This window comes from Rhincodon typus, chromosome 34, assembly GCF_021869965.1.
Source record: "Rhincodon typus isolate 14 chromosome 34, sRhiTyp1.1, whole genome shotgun sequence".
NCBI lineage: Eukaryota > Metazoa > Chordata > Chondrichthyes > Orectolobiformes > Rhincodontidae > Rhincodon > Rhincodon typus.
The window spans coordinates 7,337,149-7,347,445 of record NC_063365.1 but is presented as its reverse complement, the minus strand read 5'-3'; the positions used below and the strand labels follow the sequence as shown (position 1 = coordinate 7,347,445).

Sequence of the window (10,297 nt, the reverse complement as noted above, 5' to 3'; positions counted from 1 at the left end):
CTCCAGACAATGAGAAAAGACCTCCAACAGTGCTGCACGTGTAGGGGCTGGTTGTCAATCTAACTCTGCAATTAAATCATGCTTTTTGTATCCGGATCGTTTCCTTCTTAATTAGATATAATCTAGTTGTTACAAGCAATGGGGCTGGTTGGCTTTCAGCCCTGTGAGAATTGAAATCTTTCACTGGTGGCTGTCACCATGGTAAACCAGCTCACCAGAATGCAGTTCTCAACTCCCCTTGAAATTAGAGCGATAATTGGTACATAGCAAAAGTTTTTGCCCATGCAGATCCTATTTATGCTCCACATTGTAAACGGTTTCATTTTCTCCCATTCTCAATAGCTTTGGGCCACTCCCAATTTAAGGAAGTAGATTGGGAGACCTTCCTGCTCAGATGTTAATTGAAACTCTTCATTGGGCAGTTCATTTTAATTTGCTGGTTGGACAAGGGCATCACTGGCTGGACCAGCATTTATTGCCCATCCCTAGTTGCCCCTTGAGAAGGTGGTAGTGAGCTGCGTTCTTGAATTGCTGCAGTCCATCTGATGTAGGTCAACTCACAATGCCCTTAGGGTGTGATTTCTAGGATTTTTGAGCCAGTGACAGTGAAGGTACGGCAATACGTTTCCAAGTCAGGATATTGAGTGGCTTGGAGGGGAACTTTCAGGTGATGGTGTTCCCATGGAGGTGCTGCCTGTGTCTCTCCAGATGGTGGTAGTCACGGGTTTGGAAGGTGCTTTCGAAAGACCTTTGATGAATTTCTGCAGTGCATCTGTTAAAGTACATTTATCCCACCATTTCTGACAATCAGCCAGCAGTAGGTGGAAGGGTCACCACAAGGGAAGCTGAAAAAGCAAACAGGGTCCCAAAGCTGGGTTGCCCTTGTTCAAAGGCACTCAGTGGAATCACCAAGGAGGACCCTGCTGAGAGGACCCACCAACCCTTTGTATTAAGCCCCTCCATCCTCACTAATGACCTCCAACCCTGCCTACCAAACCTGACCTCATTCACTTGAAGCCTGGGTTTCTCATTGATGCCTGTTGACTGGCAGCTCTCAGAAAGAGGGATTTACCCCTTGGGCTCCCAAACCCCAGGGAAGGCCCAATGTTGGTTAGTTAGGTTCCTGATGAGCAATTAATCCAAAAGGGTCTATCTCAAAAGACGCAAAGTGATACTCCTGTCAATTCTCCAGGAAGCACACAAGGCTCCCATTGCTAACATTAAGTTACACCCTCTGAGAGAGAAAGGAATAGAAAGACATGGTGATAGGGGGAAATGAGGTAAAATTGGGGGCGATTCAAGTGAGACAATTGTACTAGCGTTGATCTTTTGGGCCGAATGGACAGTTTCTGTGTGGTAAGATTTTACATAAACTCTTATTGATTAATTTAGGACTTTGTTTTATGAGCAAAAATAATCATATTTATGATATGTTTAACTGTAAGTTTAAATGATTGTGTGGAATTTCAAACCAAAATAGATTCAATCTTTTCTGTGGCAAAGGATTACACATATTGAGTGCTAGAGTTTAGAAGAGTTTGAAATGACTTGATTGAATTGTATAAGATCCTACGGGGTCTTGACACAATCGATGTGGAATGGAGGTTTCCACTAATGGGTGAATCTAGTAATAGGAATCAGTGCTTAATAATCAGGTTCGCTAATTTAAAGCAGAGATTCATCTTTGTTCTCTCAGAGTCATAGACTCATACAGCACGGAAACAGGCCTTTCTATCCAACCAGTTCATGCTGACCATAATCCCAAACTAAACTACTCCCACCTGCCTGTGCTTAGCCTGTATCCCTCAAAACACTTCTTATTCATCTACTTATCCAAATGTCTTTTAAACATTATAACTGTGAATTGAGTGTCTTTGGAATTTTCTTCCTGAAAAGGTATGGAAGTAGAGTCCTTGAATATTTATAAGATAGAGGTGGAGAGGTATTTGTTAGCAGAGATCGGGGGAATATGGATTTCAGTGACAATCAGATCAACTAGGATCTTATTGAATGGAAGAACAGGCTCGAGGGGCTGAATGGCCTACTCCTGTTTCTGATTAATTTGTTTGTATGTATAAAATGACATGGAAGGAAACAATGTTTTTCAGTGTATACTGTTTTTACATTATTGGATAAAAAGTTACTTTTTTCTCAGATCGGAAACAGAAGATGCATCACTCTCCCTTTAATATAAAATTTGTGCATGAGATTGAGTTTAACTTTCCAAGTAAATGCATAACAGAGATTGCAGTTAGCATCTAGATATGTATATTTCATACTTATAGCAATCTCTTTCCACAATTAACAGTTTTTATATTTGGACGAAGGATTAAGGTCCACAATACAAGACATCATCAGAACTGAACAGAGATCAGAATAGTAAATTCCCCTGTTCCATAATATAAGGAAGGTCAATTATTATTTTTTAACTCACCAAGGTACCCAAACACACAACTCGCTAGAATAACTGACACAACTCGAGCATATACCTCCACCTCCAAGGTCCCCTCCAAGCCACTCAGCATCCTGACTTGGAAATATATCACTGTTCCTTCACTGTCGCTGGGTCAAATTCCTGAAATTCCCTCCCTAATGACATTGTTGGTCAACCTACAGCAGGAGGACTGCAGCAGTTCAAGAAGGCAGCTCATCACCACTTTCTCAAGGGCAACAAGGAATGGGCAAGAAATACTGGCCAGCCAGTGATGCCCATATCCCATAAATGAATAGGAAAACAAATATATCACCTAGGTGACACTTCACTGCCATATCAAGGGAGTCTTACACTGTCAGAGGAGTCGTCATTCTGATGACACTTTAAGTGGTCTTCCCTTCATTATAAGGACAACATTGCAGTAATTGCAGTCCTTAGTCCTATTTGCAACACTTCAGAAAATGAAGCTGTCCACTCCGACACACGGCATGACCTGGGCAACATTCAGCTGTGGCATGTAACATTTGTGTCAGAAAGTATCAGGCAAAGAACATCTTTAACGAGTGAGGATCTAACAATCTCCCCTCGACATTCAATGACGTTACCACTGCTGAATCTCCCACCATCGACACTTTGGGGGATGCCATTAACTGGAAACTTAACTGGACCAACTCCATCTGGTTCACTAATGTTCTTTAGGGAAGGAATCTGCCATCCTTACCTGGTCTTGCCTGCATGTGACTCAGACCTACAGCAATGTCCTCTGGACAATTAGGAATGAGTAATAAATGCTGACCTATCCAGCGATGCTCTCATCCCATGAATGAATAAGAAAATGTATAAATACTGCAGACCCAAAAGGGCAAGTCAGAGGGTGGAAATTCTTTCGTAACTCACTTCCTGACTCCTCAAAGTCTGTCCACCATCTACAAGGAACAAGTCAGGAGTGTGATGGAATACTCCCCACTTGCCTGGATGAGTGCAGCTCCAACAACATTCAAGAAACTTGAAACCATCCAGGGTAAAGCAGCTCACTTGATTAGCATCACATTCACAAACATTCCCTCCCTCCACCACTCATGCTCAGTACTTAGTATTGTTTACAATCTACAAGATGTCCTGCAGAAATTCTCTAAGGCATTTAGACAGCATTTCCTAAACCCACGACCACATCTAGAAGGGCAAAGGCAGTTGATATGTGGGAACACCATCTCCTGCAAGTTCCCATCCAAACCAGTTACTATCCTGACTTGGAAATATACGGCTGTTCCATCTATGTTGCAGGATCAAAATCCTGGATCTCTGGGTGCACTGAAGGGTCACTGGACCTGAAATGTTGACTCTGTTTTCTCTCCATGGATGCTGCCAGACCTGCTGAGGTTCTCCAGCAATTTCTGTTTAAAGTCAGTTCACATGCTGACTGAGGTAGCTCATGGGCCCTGTTTTCTCACCTTGCCCTATAGAGATATAGAGGACAGTCACAGGTTTCACACTGAGACAAGGAGACGTGATAGTAAATGTGAAAAATACCCTTCAAACAACACCATAATGGAAGAGAGAGAGAGAGGAAAATTGAAACGTTTGGAGAGGGAATTCCAGAATTTAGGGCCTAGACAGCTGAAGGCATGGCTGCAAATTTAAACAAGGGTGTACCAAAGACCCAAGTTGCAGGAATGCAATGTTGTAGGACTGGAGGAGCACAAGAGATAGGGAGGACTGACACAAAGGTGAGAGGTGTTAGTGGTCCAGGAGAAAATACAGGTTATTGAGCACAGGGGAGATAGGCAAATGGGATTTGGATGAGCTCAAATGTGTATTGGTGAAAGATGGGAGCAAAGCCTGGAAAGTGCTAGAATATTCAAGTCTGGAGGCAACAAACAATGGAAAAGGTTTTTAGCAGCTGATGGCCCAATGAAGAGTTGGAGATGGATAAGAATACAACATTGGTAAAGGCAGTCTTTCTGATGCAGGGGTTATGAGGTTGGAACTTCAACTCAGGATCAAATAGGAGTTGCAGCTTGAATCAGGGATTAGAATCATAAAATCCCTATATGTGGAAAGAGGCCATTCGGCCCATCGAGTCCTCACAGCCCTCTGAACAGCATCACACCTAAACACAAATCCCCTCCCCTATCCCTGTAACCCTGCATTACCACGTAACCTACATATCCCTAGACACTGTGGGCAATTTAGCACGGCCAATCCACCTAACCTCCAGATCTTTGGGCTGTGGGAGGAAACTGGTGCACCCAGAGGAAACTGTTGCAGACATGCGGAGAATGCGCTCAACACAGACAGTCACCCATGGGTGGAATCGAACTCAGATCCCTGGAGCTGAGAGGCAGCAGTGCTGCTCCAGTTGGAGTTGGAGATGGAATTCCTGATGAAAGAACTGACCTTTTGGTTGCAGCTTTGGCCTTCCCAATGCTTAGCTAACAGAAATCCAATATTGGAAAAGCAACCTAATGACATGTGACAACACAACACCAACGCAGTGAAAGGTTCAGCACGGTGACGATGATTTTCAAGTGAACATTGCTGGCACACAATGGGACCTGACACCATGTCTTCAAATGAAGATACCAAGGAGCCACATATTGATGGGAAACAGAAACCAGCCAAGGATAGACCAGGACCTGGAGATAAAACTGCAGGCATGGGAAGAGAAGTCACTGCAGGAGATTCTCTGGCTATGACTGAAGATTGAATAGATAAGAGTCAAACCACCCACAAAACAAAATGGAAAGGTTTTGGAACAGGATTGTGCAGTTGATCATGTAAAAGGCTGCAGGCTGGCAGAGATGGATGAGGTGGGATAATGCACCATGATCACAGTCAACAGATATGTACACTGCGTCTCTGAAGGCCATAGCAAAGGGAAAACCCCTATAGGAGGGGCCCAATCATGAATGGATGGACATGGTTTTGGGAAGAGGACATGTTCAAGGTCTTTGGTGAGGAAAGGGCAGTAAAATGATGCAGCAGCTTGCTAGGACAAAGGAGCCAATGGTGGGTTTCCTGAGATAGATGATAATAGCTGAGTTAATGGGGAGAAGAGAGCCCTGAAGTGAGGGACTCTTATAATATCAGCTAGTGATGGGGGACAGGAAGGGAAGTGATCGTCATCAGTTTAGTGGGAATAAGGTCACAGCAGCGATGTCGATGGAGAAGATGAGCTTGGAGAAGGCATCAGGGGAGATGGCGAGAAACTAGAGAAAGATATTGGGTTCAGGGTTAGAAGCAAGTGGAAACATTGGGGATTGGGAGAAGCTTCCCTTGGATATGGGGAAGAGAGGGACCCAGCGGAAGCAGCTAATCGAACAGTCTCATGTATAGTGATCAAGAAGTCCTTTAGCAACACCTAGTCATTGGTGAAGCTGAGAAAGCATGCACTGTCCATAATGTGTATACAGAACAATTTCACACCTTCATTTTCTTTTCCTGCTTTCATCCTTTTCACTGGAGATACTAACTTATACTGGGACTCACTGTGTGGAAGTTTCCTGTCCTGTAGAAATTTCCCCCAATTGACCAGTTATCATTTGAGACATCAAAGATATTCTTTGTATGTGCAGCCTCACCCTTCAACACTGTGGAAGAATCTGGTGCAATCATCAGCAATTGGAACTCATCTTATATATAATATAGAAACTTTAAAAACCAATTGTGAAGAATTAAAAACAACTTAATATATATTGGTACGTACACATCTAACTATACCAGAAAGTGCTGAAGAAAATCAGCATGTTCGGCAGCATCAATAGAGAGAAAAACAGAGTTAATGTTTCAAATCTAATATCCCTTCCTCAGAACCTTTAAGAATTTCTTTAAGAAATCATACTAAACTGAAAAATTAACTGTTTCTCTCTCTCCATAGATGCTGCCAAACCTGTCGAATTTCTCCAGCAATTTCTATTTTTATTTCAGATTGCCAGCATCCGCAGTAGTTTTTTTTATAATACACAAGATAAAATCAGCTGTTCACATTTCCTTGAACAGTTGATCTTTTAAAATAAGTTTTGATCCCTTTTTTTGCAATCTGTTCTCTTAAAAAAAAGGCTGTATAATGTATTCAGTGTCTTCTTCCCCAGTCTCTATCTCATACTGATCCATCTCAATTTATTTATTTTTCTGTTACCAAATTTGTCGTGTTTCCCCTCCTTAGCTGTCACAGTTCTCTTTCCAAACCAAGCACTGTATCAGACTAAACTGCATGAGATTGTTTCCCGGGGAGTTTGAAAGTGTTGCACCAGCCTGTAGGGCTGTTTTCAGTCTTTTTTCAGTGAAGGAACCAGCAGAGATTAGGGTCACAGACACCCAAATAGAATGTGAGCCAAAGACAATTATACGTATTGTCATACAATAAACTCCCAGAAAAGCAGACAGATTTCCAAACACTCACAGATATGTATGCTATGTAACTGCAGATAAAGTAACTAACACACAAAAGGTAACAGACACATAGACAGACACTCACACCCACAGGCTGCCGCCCTTTTACAGAGTCACTGACCTCCCGGGGCCTTCTCTCCTTCAATTACAAAACATCAAGTTTTGCAACTTTAGGCAAGTTTCGCAAGTCTCTCTTTAATCCTCTGCCATTTCCACAGACTCCACATTCTAGCCCTTTGCTGCCCTGCCTGTTCTAGCTTTACTCCTCCCTGTAGCTTAGCCTTGTGCCGCGTTCAGCCCTTGTGTCAAAGTGAATCTCTTGTGCAGCCAGAGCATGGGGACTCCGGAAGCCTGGAAGAAGTGGATACTGCTGTTCGCGATCTTCACACAACGATCTGTTGAAGGTGAGACTGTGTCCTCACTGAGTACAAGTGAGCGCCAGAGTTCAAACTAACAGCCTTTAAAGTTTTATTGATGTCTTTCCAATACCTGAACTGTAACTTTGCCCCCCCTCCATTAATACCCCTGGAAACAACCTGATCTCCAGAACCACAGTGTGTGTAACTGTGGGGAAGATTGAGGGCAGGGACAGGGAACTGATAATTCTTAAATTCCCAACAGTCCAGCATTAGTCCTTCAGATGCATTGAAGAAAATACTAGCAAGTGGCAAAATCATTTTGGCAGTTTGATTAACCACAGTTACTTTGTAAACCCCAAAATCTATAATTCCATATCTCAATATGTGAAATATTTGTGTATGTGCATTTGCATATGCTTGCAATATTTTGATACATGTGCCTGATTATACCAATGGCTGCATTCTGTAATTCTTAACTGGTTGTAAAGAACGCCTAGAAGTTTTCAGGTTGTGAAAAAGTTTAAAACTAAGTCTTTATTTTTCTCATCTAAGCAAACTGGAAAAAACATGTTAGCAAAAGTAGTCCTGGTGAGGATTTCATAGAATGCAATTTCTCAGAGAAGCATGTCACCAGAGAGCAGTTTACACTAACTTTGTTACTATGTAATGTGACAGGATTAATTAATGACCTTAGAGCCAAGGCACCTTTAGGCAACAGTGATCATAGTATCTGGTTTGAAAAGGAGCAGAATGGGTCAAAAACTTAAACTTTTAAACTTAAACAAGGGCAACCATGTGGATATGAAAGCTGAGCTAGCTGAAATGAGCCAGGATATGAGGCTAGGAAATGGATCAGTAGAGAAGCTGTGGCAGACATTTAAGGGGATATTTCAGAATACTCAGAATAAATACATTATACTACAAAGAAGTCCTAAAGGGAGGATATGGGCCAAATGCAAGCAAATGGGTCTAGTTTAGTTTGGGAAACTTGGTTGGCTTGGACGAATTGGACCAAAGGGTCTGTTTGCTTGCTGTATGACTCTATGACCCATCATCTGTGATTAACTAAACACGTTAAGGAAAGCATAAAACTTAAGGAAAACCATATACTTGCACAAAAGTGAGTGGCAGGTCAGGTAGCTGGTCAGAATATAGTGAACAACAGAAATTGCTAAAAGGTTAATCAGGCCAAGTAACTTAGAACATGAGAGGAAGCTAGCTAGAAATGTAAAAACAGGTCATAAGTGTTTCTGTGGGATCCTAAAAAGGAAAAGAATAGGTAAAGTGAGTGTTGATCCTCTAAAGGTTGAGAATAGGGAGTTAATATTGGATAATAAAGTCAAGATGTGGAAAGGACGTTTCCTTTTGTAGGTGAGCCCAGAACTCGGCAATACTGTTTTAAAATTAATGACCACCCTTTCTTTTAAGGCAGAGATGAGGAATTCTGTTTTCTCTCCAGGGAGTTGAATGACTTTGAAACTCTGTGTCTCAGAGGTGAGGAAGGTGGGGTCATTGAATATTTTTAAGGCAGAGTTGGATAGGTAGGGGAATCAGAGGGAATGTGGAATTCGGAATACAAACATGAACACAATCAGATCTGATCTTTCAGGAATTTTTCTTCCTTGAACTTAGTGCAAAGTAGAAAAAAAGTATACAATCAAATGTAAAGTGTTCCTTTTTCTTCCTGCAATTTGTACTTAAAATATTCCTCAGCAAGCTGAGTCTGACAGGTTAAATAGGACGTCATGACACGGATTTATTGTTAGGATTATTGTTATTAGTGGATTTAGAATGAATAATGCCTGAAACTACAGTCAGGGATGAAATAGAGTAACAGTGCATGATTAAGTAAATGGATGAGGCTAACTGAAGACATTGAGTACATTACCCTGTGTCTTATAAAACAGAGCACAATGTTCACTTGGTTAAGGACATAACCCTTCCACTGCTAAAGGCTGCAGGGATTGTCAGCAACTTATGTAGAGATAAGGAGGAAGTGTAGAAGATGATTAGATTGAATTGTTTAATTTCAAATTAACTTTTACTCTTCCATCTCCACTGTCAAGTAACTGTGAGTGTCTTTAATAATTCAGTAGAAAAATTGCGCTTGGTTTCATTCAGTTGGGACATTGTCCATCATTCTACGCTAGTATTGGTTCTCATCCTGTAACATCTCCTTCCTGGTAAACTCTGCAATCTAATTTCCCAGCCATCCATTCAACCTCGCCAATTCGCATGATCTGTCTACTCCTGTGACCTTAATCAATGACAAGCTTAACTCCAACTGCATACCTGACCATCCCAATCCATGGATCCCCTTCAGACTCCGTTCATCACCCCTCTATCTTGCAGCCATGAAATGTCCAACACTCATGGAGCAAATGAATGATTTTCAACTCTTTCCAAACTCTCGTCACCACCTTTCCCCATCCATTAATCCCTCTTTTGGATCAGATGCACTATCGCCCTCATCTCTAGCCTCCGTTTCCCCTCCAAATAACTTGAAAAACATTGCTGTCTCCCAAATCAGTGCTCATCTTCCTCGGGACCACCCGTTTGCGTCTCATCTTTTAGCTTTCCATCCCCTTCCACAGCTGCAAAGTTCTTCTTGCCAAGCTCACAAGGGATATTCTTCTGGCTGCAACCATGGTAACAATGAACTTTTCATTGTTTTTCAGCCTTTGACTCCATCTTCTTCCCCACCCATTCTTCACTGTGTAACTTGGTGTGACTGCTCTTGTTTGGCTCTGCTTCTAACGATCAAATCATAGCCAGACCATCTCCAATGATGGCCACTCCCAGTCCCAAAACTATCTCTCAAGTCTCTCAGCAATTTGCAGGAGTGTGTTGCGATGGCCCAATGGTACTATTGTTCAGCTATTAACCAGAAACCCCTTTCGTGTTCTGGGGACCTGGGTTCGACTCCTGCCATGGCAGATGGTCAAACTCAAATTCAATTTGGCAGAAAAAAAATCTGAAATTAGGAGTCTAACATTGACCATGAAACCATTGTCAATTGTGAGGAAAAATCTATCTGGTTCACTAATGTCCTTTAGGCAAGGAAACAGCTGTCCTTACCTAATCTGGCCAGTGACTCCAGACCCGCAGCAAT

The 10,297-nt window shown here is 42.1% G+C and overlaps 1 protein-coding gene across 3 annotated transcripts in view; it reads left to right on the top strand.

Moving 5' to 3' along the window:
* The first annotated feature begins 6,642 nt into the window (after nt 1-6,642).
* LOC109926398 (microsomal triglyceride transfer protein large subunit-like) overlaps nt 6,643-10,297 on the top strand; it is a 99,906-nt gene continuing 96,251 nt past the window's right edge. For 2 of the 3 annotated variants that reach the window (XM_048616363.1, XM_020526259.2), the window contains exon 1: nt 6,643-7,230. Coding sequence is in view for 1 of the 3 variants with exons in the window: in XM_020526259.2 (XP_020381848.1) it covers nt 7,161-7,230 (70 nt within the window). In the remaining 2 variants the exon portion in view is untranslated. The remainder of the gene's footprint in view (nt 7,231-10,297) is intronic. The other variant, XM_048616364.1, reaches the window with a different exon arrangement.